The 9918-nt window shown below is 44.0% G+C and overlaps 2 protein-coding genes across 2 annotated transcripts; one reads left to right on the forward strand and one right to left on the reverse strand.

Annotated features, from left to right (window-relative positions):
* Nucleotides 1-301: 301 nt before the first annotated feature.
* On the forward strand, nt 302-3529 carry BCR41DRAFT_388066 (hypothetical protein). The gene is made up of 3 exons (XM_022027957.1): nt 302-867; nt 1087-1302; nt 1422-3529. The coding sequence occupies exons 1-3, from the start codon at nt 339-341 to the stop codon at nt 3473-3475; spliced, it is 2799 nt and encodes a 932-aa protein (XP_021879236.1). The 5' UTR covers nt 302-338; the 3' UTR covers nt 3476-3529.
* A 1176-nt stretch (nt 3530-4705) lies between these two features.
* On the reverse strand, nt 4706-7397 carry BCR41DRAFT_308758 (AAA domain-domain-containing protein; the record flags this gene model as incomplete). The annotated part of the gene is made up of 5 exons (XM_022020928.1): nt 4706-5080; nt 5184-5560; nt 5654-6435; nt 6541-6753; nt 6841-7397. The coding sequence occupies 5 exons, from the start codon at nt 7395-7397 to the stop codon at nt 4706-4708; spliced, it is 2304 nt and encodes a 767-aa protein (XP_021879237.1).
* Nucleotides 7398-9918: the final 2521 nt, after the last annotated feature.

A 9918-nucleotide genomic window follows, 5' to 3' on the forward strand; every position in this document is an offset into this window, starting at 1 on the left:
CTTTTTTTTTTTGCAAACAAAAAAAATTTGCGTTGGACTCTTTTTGGTACATCATGCTCTATCGACGTGCATGTTATTCAGGCACAAGGTTCGGACGCGTAATTGTATTTCCATACTGTGATCGATCTTTATTTACCTCATGCTTTTGAATGGATTATTATGTATTATTGCAAAGGCGTAGCGAATTGTATCCACGTACATGTAATTAAATATGTTTTCTCTGTGCAAGAAAAAAAATTTCCCCACAAAATAAATGCCCGCAATTTTTTTTTTTTTTTTTTTTTTCACACACTCTTTACATACGCTCTTTTCTTCCAGACCTACACTCGCATCTAGACATGCCGGTGTTGAAACAGCGCACCACTCGGCGGAAAGGCCTTAGTGGAGAGAATATCTTGTTACTTGATGAAAAGACTATATTTTCTTCTGGAGCACATGAAGCTCATCACCAATATCCTGTTGGTAGAAAACAAAAATCTGCTCTGGTGTCGTGGAGTCTCTTCCTAAGCTTTTTATTCCTTTTAGCATTGATTGCTTATCAACGCCATTACTCTTTACCAACGCCAATCCTCCAGGATCGAGACCCTCAAACAGGTGCACTCGTCTTCTCGGAAGCAAATGTACGCAAGTATACAGGGCATTTGTCTAAAGATATTGGATTACGACTCGTGGGAACTGCATCAGCAGATGAAGCAGAAAAGTATTTGGTCAAAGAGATCAAGGCCCTTCAGCAACAGGCTAAGGTGGAAGCTGCTAGGCAGACCGATGATACTGTTACTACAGGGGCTGAAGGTGCTATGTTCCCCAAATTTGAGACGTGGGTTCAAGTAGAAGATGGTTCTCATCGCTTTGATTTCATGTCCAAAGGCAAGTTATGGAGAAAAGTAGTAGGGGAGCAATAGATAGGCAGGGAAAAAGAGCAGAGGATGGTGAAGAGGGGTTTGTGGATTTGAGGCGGATGTTTTGTCATAAAATATTTAAACGGAGGGATGCATTGATGCATGGGGATGATCAATCATGACTATTCCATGCTACATGTTTGTGTACTTATTCATCCACATTTATTTATTCTTGAACAAAGAACAGTGGTCATGAAGATGTATACAAACATGACCAATATTATTGTCCGACTTTCCTGTGGTCCTGAATGTGACAAGAACGCCATTCTGCTCAATGCACACTATGATACAACCTTGGGTAGTCCAGGTGCTGCAGACGATGCCCTCGGCGTCGGAGTGCAGATGGAGCTGATCCGTATACTCAGTCAACAGCCTGCGCTCACGAAAAACAGTGTTATCTTTTGTAAGTCTCCCTTTTTTTTTTTTTTTTTTTTTTTTTTGCATGTGTAAGCAACAATAACATCATCAATAATTTCAACCACTCATTGTGATATGTTTTTAAATGCTTGAAACACATTCTAGTATTCAACGGAGGAGAAGAGTCTCTTCAGGATGCATCACATTCCTTTATCACCCAACATGAACTCAGGGGCACAGTAAGGGCGATAATCAACCTTGAGAGTTGTGGCACCACAGGTCCCGAGATTTTGTTCCAAGCAAACTCTCGTCCTATGATCGATGCTTACAGAAAAGTGCCATACCCACATGGGACTGTGATCGCGAATGATGTCTTTGCGACGGGTATCATCCTATCTGACACCGATTTTCGGCAGTTTGTGGACCATGGCAACCTAACAGGCCTCGATATGGCAGTCTACACCAACAGCTATCTCTACCATACGCATCTAGATTTGAATGAGCACTTAGCTTCAGGATTGCCTCAACATATGGGGGAAAACACTTTAGCATTGGTTCAGTACCTTGGCAACAAAGTTGATTTGGCCAATACCAATTTGGAAAAGACTTCAAGCGTAGTCTTTTATGACGTCCTCGGCTTCTTCTTTGTATCCTATTCTGTAAACACAGCAGTTCTTTTACATCTAGCAATCGGTGGTTTAGCTCTCTTTGCTCTCGTAACCACTGCTTCTAGGCCGACAATCAAATCAACTCTTTCAGTCTTGGTCTCTGCAGCCGCTTCGTTAATAGCACCCAATCTGGTTGCGCTTTTGTTGGTGAAGGTGGCTCAGACACCTATGCGGTGGTTCTCACACGAATGGTTACCTCTTTTGGTCTTCGGGCCAGCCTCCCTAGCTGGAATGTTCTTGGTTCAATATCTATTTCACGATAGCAAAGCCAGTCATTCGGCCAACGAACTAAGTGTCCTTTCAGGCATCCAGTTCTTTTTCTCAGTAGCAATGGCATCCGCAACGTATGCAGGATTGGCCAGTAGTTATATGGGTGCTCTCTATGCGTTCTCTTATAGCCTCGGATTGATCTATAATCAAAAACGACTCATTGGAGTCCAACAGCAATATAACAGTATCAAAAACAACGACAACAGTGGCATTAGCAGGAGCAACAGCAAAGTGAACATGATGGCTTCTGTGGATTTCACTACCTATATCGTTGCCTCCATTATCCCTTCGACTTATTTTTTTTATTCTGCATATAGTCTCCTTGATATCATGGTCCCACTCACAGGACGTACTGGTGTAGATACATTTGCTGATCACATTATGGCAGTTGTCTCGGGTCTCTTCATATTCTCGGCTTGTCCACCCATCCTGGCATTTACACACAGATTCGGCCAACAGGCACTAAAAAGGATCATTGGAGGGTTACTACTCCTCCAACTAGCAGTATTTATCCTCTCTTCTACATGCTTGCAGCCATTCGATAAAATGCATCCGAAACGTATCTACGCTCAACATCTCCGGAATCTCACCTCAGGTGAAACACTTGTCTATGTAGCACATGCAGACCCAGGTCCTATCTACGAGAACTATGTTCAAAATCTAGAGCAACTCTTTGAGACGAAGGCCACGTGGAGGAGTGGAGTCCAAAATCCTGGTGATTGGAACGCTATCTACCCTTTCTCTCAATTCTTGGATTCCTTTGTCTTGGATACCACACCTTTTATCCGTTCCCAAACAAAGAATCAAACCATTGCCAAGTCGACTAGACCCCTTACAGAGTTGATTCAAGATGCACCTAAACTCGTGGCCGAGAACGTATCCTTTGACCCCCAGACAGGTCTTCGTCGACTTCGGATCCTTTGTACTCATCCAAACTATATCTTAACGGTCATCAATTTTGATGCTCAATTGACCAGTTGGTCTTTATCATCTGATATCCCTTCGAAGGACCGCTTTCATTATGTCATCCGAAACGCGGGAGGGTACAGAGCGGATGGGTGGAGGCTCGATCTAGAATACAAGGCTCCCAAAGGCCCTGATGACAAGTTACGCGTTGAGATCACGTCAATGGAGACAGAGGGCTTCGACTGGCGTGCAGAAAGTGAACGTGAATTAGTGGGCAGTGGAGAGATAGGGGTAATGCGAAAGTTGGTCAAAGCTACACCCGATTTTATAGCATTGACTTATTTCAGTACTGTCGCTAGCACATTTGAGCTGTGAGTTTTGATCACAATCTTAAAAAATAAAAAATAAAAAAATAAAAATTCGCGCGTCCGAAAGGGTTTCCCTCCGAAAACGTCCCATCTCCTCGTCTTCAATAGTTTGTTGCTACACCCTTAACCTGCAACTATATATTTTAGCTTCTAGAAAAGATATTAATTAAATTAATTTAAAGTAGCAATTATGCGTGTATGATTATTATGGCAGCAAAAAAAAGGAAAAAAGTTCATTGCTATTCTTGCATCAATCAGCAGGTTTAATTGCTTCCTGGTTTCTTGTTCATGAGCCCTAGAATATCATCAATGGAAGGCCCTGTTCCTCGTTTAGGTGGCGGCGGAGGATGTGCAGACGAATTGGGTGCTGAAGGATAGCTCCGCCGAATCGGGACTACTTGGGAAGCAAGCCTTTCTCGTACAGGAATGTCATATTGCTTCGTAGGACCAGTGTTGGTCTGACGCATCCCATTTTTTTTTGTGTGTAAAAAAAAAAGTCAATACAGTTGTCAATTGCATTTTTTTTTTTTTTTTCTTTTCATTTTTTACCTTCATGCTCATCGGCTTGCTCTTTAAGAACAAACTAGATGTCGGCTTTGGCCGCTTGGGTGACGGTGGCCTTGGGGGGAGAGCATGAATCATTCGTGTACCTGGTTCTTTAGGCTTCATCAATCGTAATCGAAAAAAAGGTTGTAGTAGTTGGATTAATATCAAAAAAAAAAAAAAAAAAAAAAAAAAGAGAAATCCCTTTATCGAGCAGCGTGTAAAAAGATACCTGTCGCAGCCCACTAGATGCACTTCCAGCTGATTCTTCATGCGGTCTCTTACCAGCATGATGCAGAGGCTGCTGGGGCTCAGCTCGCTTTACTGGGCCTGGGCCTCCATCTTTATTCATTCTACTTTCCTCCTGGACAATCTTGCTGTTGTGAAGTGATGATAATGAGGAAGAGGATAAAGAGGGCTTTCGTTCCAGCTCTGCAGTAGTTCCTGGCAGTATTGGGTAGAATGGGGTTTCTATTATATCCTCCATCATAGCTGTTGGTCTCTCGATCACCGTGGCATGCTTAGAGTCATTTACTCGACCATAGAGTTCATTACGACGAGCAACACCAACTTTGGGTCGCATAATATTCCTTGGTGCAGACGCACCTCTCTTTCCAAATGTATTTGGTGTTACCTAATAATAATAATAATAATAAATATTAATTATATTGCCCTTGATTTGATTTGTGAGGTCTTATGACGCTTTAACAACTAGAGTAAGGCATGTTACCTTAGTAAAAAGTCCTCGTTCTTCAGCATCCTTCACCAAGTCTCCCCAAATATTCTCCCTGCGAAGTGTTTCTGCATGTCCCAGGATAAAGAGCGATTGACGCGCACGAGTTAGAGCAACGTTCATACGTCTGATATCAGCCAAGAAACCCACTGTTCCACGCGTTGAGGCTCGAACGCATGAGAAAATGATGATATCCTTCTCTTGGCCTTGAAATCCATCCACAGTGTTGAAATCAACTGCTTCCAGGATTTGCTTATCAAAGGTCCTCTGGAAGCAATCTTTTAACATGCGCACCTGCTGCTTGTAAGGTGAGATCACTCCAACTCGCCTAAAGAACTTTGGAAAATAAATAGAATAAAATAAAAATTACGTCTATCGTGCATATTAAAAATTGTAAAGAGATAAAAAAAATAAAATTGTAAAGTGAAATGAATCATACATTCAGAGTTGGATTGCTGTTACAGAGCCCTTCAAGAAGAGCTGCTGCTGCCTCAGCCTCAATAGGGTTATGCTGTGAGTGAGACAAACCAATTTGTTCCTGTCCCTGATAAACGTCAAAAAAGCGATATGGTGGTGTAAGCGGATTGCGATGCCATTCCGCCCTTGTTTTTTCTGCCATACCCGGCCCATCTTTCAATAATGCTTTGTAGAACTCCCGTGAAGGAAATGCACTAATATCGGGGTGCATTCGGTATTGAATGCTCAGCAAGTGGACTGAACTCGGAGCAAGGCTCTGAATACGAACGAAGAGACTCTGATTGTATGCATATTTGGTAGCCAGCTGCGATATTACCGTAGGCGGAAGTTGGTTGGGATCTATTTTTTCCCGTTGTTGTTATCCTTATTAATCTTGAGTTGCAAAGACAAAACCTTTCTCGTATACTTCAAGTGCAGAGTTTGTTTACTTACCTCCAACTAAAATACACCGTTTGCATCCATACTTTAATGGAATAAGTGAACTGATTTCAACTGATTGAGCAGCCTCGTCGATGATGACCGTCTCAAACGTAAAAGTGGAAGAAGTCAGTAGCTCATGGCCACTGGCACTTAAAGTAGAGCAAATTACATCAGCCTCACCCAAGATTTTGTTGCGTGCATTCTTTCGTGCTTGATCCTTCTTTTGCGTAGCATCTGCCTGCTTTGACCGCGCATTATCGAGGTCCTGACCTAGCTGCCATTTCGATTTGTTGACAGACTTGATCTTTGATTGCGCATTTGCGATGGCTATATTATCATCCGCATCCTTCGCTTGGACAAGTTCTAAACGAGCTTTTTCGAGCTCATCCTGAAGCTGTCGCATTTTTTCACGCATTGCAGTCATAGATTGTGCTGCTGACTGGAACTCTTCTTTGGATTCACTAGATGCCTCTAATTCTTTTGCAATCAGTGTATCTAGCGCCACGTCTTTAACTTCCATATTGATTGTTTCAAGAGTACCAACGCGGACAACTTTAGGCACGAAAGTTCCCCCAACAGTGTTCCGAATGCCTCCCATAAGTCGCTTCACGATTTCGTCAATAGCAGCATTCGAAGGAGCACAGACCAGGATTTTATTGACAGTTCCTGTTTGTAGGGATCGTTCCGACGACCGCGAAGGATGTACGACTGGAGTGGCCCGAGATCGAGAACCACCTACCAAAAGCGCCCCCACTAAACCAAGGATCGTCTTGGTTTTTCCGGTTCCTGGTGGACTGAGGATTTAAAACAGAAACATAGAATCACAATACAAAAAAGTGTATTAGCGGTATGAACATATGAGGACCTTCCTGTCCTACAATGACCAATGCGCGACTTACCCTTGGATCAATGTGAACCCTTTGGGCTTTTCAATAGCTGCTACAATAGCTTGCGCTTGAGGTGTGTTAACTTTGTAAGTATCCATAACTTTTTGTACGTTATTTATAGAAGGTTTATCAGACGAAGCATTGGGTGGTCTAAGTATATCGTCGCACAATTCATAGTATCTCAAGCCCGCTAGAGCAGAGTACTCGCGGTGAGTCGGAGTCAGGCTATTGATGAATTGTACGGGCCACGTTAGCCCAAATCAACACCAATTGACAATGTACTATATTGTAAAAGCCGAAAGGCGGACTTACTTGAGCATCTTTAATACGGACCATGTTGTCTGTGGTCTCATAAACATCAGAGGACTCGTTTCCTCAATTTTTAAGCACGTCCGGAAGATTACTTCGCATGCACCCTTGGCTTTTGTAATGGCTTGGACCTTGGCGAAGAACGGTTTTGGGCGTTTGACATTTCCTATTGCAGTAAACACATCTTTGATATTGGGGTCCGCTATCACAACGATATCTTCTACCATAAGGCTGCTCGCTTTGTCCAGTGGGATCTTCATATGCGTATCTTGAAAGTTGTCGACTGACACACGATTGACAAACGAAGCCATAACTGAGTCAGACGATTGGTTGACTTCCTCACGTGCACTCATGAGCTGCTGCCAGCATTCTAGTACAAGCAGTGGCTCAAACGCTTTAACATAGTCGTTTACAGAATCAAACGTCGATGGGACTATCGCATACTCCTTCCCATCTGGCGGCCGATTACCGGTTGCTGAGACTTCCCATTTCAAGATCTGTGCATGTAGGGCTGCGAGGTTAGGCATCAATCTTTGTTGCCGTTGTGCCTCCTCCAACATCTTCTGACGTCGAACTGCAATCGTATCTACAAACTTATTTGGCCCTACGACTTCGTTCAACTCGAGCAATTTGGTCTTACGCGGCTCTTGTGCTTTGTTTCTATTGTTCCATTTTTCCTCCGTGTCAATAAGACTGCTGAAGCCGTTGTCACCCTCATCAGAATCACTCTCGCTTTCACTCTTCTCAGAATCAGATAACGGGGCGTTTGTGCCATTGGCGAATGTAGATCTTGGGACCGGATCCAGCCTTGATGCCTGACGAGCGTCTTTTGTTGCCTGTACAATATTGGATCGCTCCCTTCGATGGTCTGATCTCATTTGACTCAGTTTATTCCCTTTCTTGACAGGTATGGGCTTAGGAGCAGTCTTTGGAGTAGGCTTGGAAGAAATGGCATGGAGTCGGCTCAGAGTCGGCGGGAGCCGGCGTGTTGCTGAGCCTCCAGCTGGGATCCCACCGCTTGGTCCTGTCGAAGTAAAGTTCAGCTTTGTCTGGAAAGGGTTGTTATTAGAGGTTAATTTGAAAAAGAAATCTGGACGAGATGTTGAGGTTACTGCAGGCTTTAAATGGGTTGGGGATTCCTTTTTCAAATGTTTCATTTCATTTTCCGTCCTTTCACCACTGAAGTCCATTTCGTGCAAGTCGACGTCAATGTGGTCAAATTCATCATCCGAAATTACTATAGATTCCTGAGTAACAGCAGGTGGCTCACTTAGCTGTATGGGTACCTGCTCGGTTGTTAAATGCCTCTGCTGCAAAGCATGGGACTCCTGTTCTAGAGAGATAGGTTCTAACTCATGAGGATAGGCGACATGGCGACTGAGGGCGATCCATAGAGTTTCTCGCTGCTCCATGGTCAACAAACTCTTGACTTTGGGATTGCCTTCTGCGATCCTTGTCAGGTATGTATTAACATTATCGTTGATTAGATTATTATGATCTGCGAGAAGGTCCAATACTGCGCAAACCAACTTGATGGCTGATGTGCAAAGCGCAGTGTCTTGTGCAAACGTCCAGTCTGCCATACGCTCCAATCCCGCCTTCATAGCTTCTAGGGGCATTGTCTCTGTTCGAGAGGACGATCGTGGTCGCTGTGCGCCGAAGTCGTCCACAGTGTCCTGCTCTGCTACTTCGGCATCAACTCCCTGTTTTTCAAACTCTAAAAGACGTTCAAAGTACCGAATCTTGCCAATCATAAGTAAACCAACGTTGGTTACAACCGTCATCGTTCTGATAGTCTCATTGCGGTCTTGCCGATCTGCCCAAATAGTCCTTCCTGCAAATAGAGCAGCTTTCAGAGCCATCCAGATAGAGTTCCAAAGTCCCTTAATTAAAGAAATGTGACGAGCTACCTCCTGCGACGACGTGAGGTCCAAGAAAATTTGGAGATAAAGCCCTCCTTCGCCGTCAATTTGGTTAGTAAGGAAAAGGGTTGTGACAGAGTCCAGTAGAAGTTCAAACAGGATTGCTGGCGTGGCACCTCCCGGACAGGCCCGTTCACGGAACTCCACCAGAATTTTATCGAGCTCCTCAATACTTTTTTCACCACCGGTTTGGAAAACAAGTCTGAGACATGCAGACCGCGTCACCTCATTCCAGGCGGAGCGCATAATAAATAGTGCTTTTGTTCTTGTTTCGGGGTCAGGGTCGCACCAAAGCTTCAATGCTTTGACTAGGAACCGTCTGCTATCCTGATTGGCTAACCTCTGAAGCCATTTCTCGCCCTGGAGAGCAAACCCTTCGAGTAAAACAGTATTTGCTCTGAAGATGATTTCGAGGTTATCATTGAAGGAGTTGCACAGATGGAGGATTTCTGGACTAAAAGTTGACTTTGTTTCCAATTTGGGTAAAAGCGCTAATGCTGAGAAAGACTCCACCATGGTTGTTTGCCATTCTAAAAGTTGCTCCTGTCCCTGTGCGCTAACATGGTTTTGGATTTCTACTGCATTAAATACTGATGACGCTTGCGCCATTCTGAGCCAAATAAGTGGGTTAGATTTCTCAAGTGCTCTGACCTGCGACGATTTTGCCGCTGTGGTGATCCCTGTAGCATAGTTACGCCACATAATTTCCGTTTCTCGCTTTAAGGAACCCAGTGCAATCGTCTTCCCAGTATTTGAGGCACGAGTCATCAATCCGCCAATCCTTTGTGCAGTGCTTGATGACAATCCCTGGAGCGCCATTGTACTGGATCCAAGAGCAGTGATTGGCCCCAGCCATGACCAATGATCTATAAGTATATTTGTGGTGAGCTCCATCATATCGCCCGATGACTGTTCTTTGAGCAATTGAAGGACAGTATTGAGTATCTCCAGACCATACTCGAGCTGGATGCTTTCAGGGTCGCGCTCAGAGGCTGTACCTAGTACGATCTGTGTTACTCTCGAGCTGAAGAGCTCACTGACAACATCTAAAAGCCCTTTCGCTACCGTAACGATGACTTGGTGAAGGTCAAAGAGACTGGAGGCTGAGTTGATCAAATTGGAAATCCAGGTAGCATACTCTGCATATGCGCGTGAAAGA

The sequence above is a fragment of the Lobosporangium transversale genome, assembly GCF_002105155.1.
Source record: "Lobosporangium transversale strain NRRL 3116 chromosome Unknown BCR41scaffold_31, whole genome shotgun sequence".
NCBI classification, from domain to species: Eukaryota; Fungi; Mortierellomycota; class Mortierellomycetes; order Mortierellales; family Mortierellaceae; genus Lobosporangium; species Lobosporangium transversale.

Coding starts and splice junctions, on each gene's coding strand:
- BCR41DRAFT_388066 (XM_022027957.1), top strand. CDS start 339: ATGCCGGTGTTGAAACAGCGCACCACTCGGCGGAAAGGCCTTAGTGGA. Junction 868..1,086: donor CTTTGATTTCATGTCCAAAG/GCAAGTTATGGA, acceptor AACAAAGAACAG/TGGTCATGAAGATGTATACA. Junction 1,303..1,421: donor GAAAAACAGTGTTATCTTTT/GTAAGTCTCCCT, acceptor AACACATTCTAG/TATTCAACGGAGGAGAAGAG.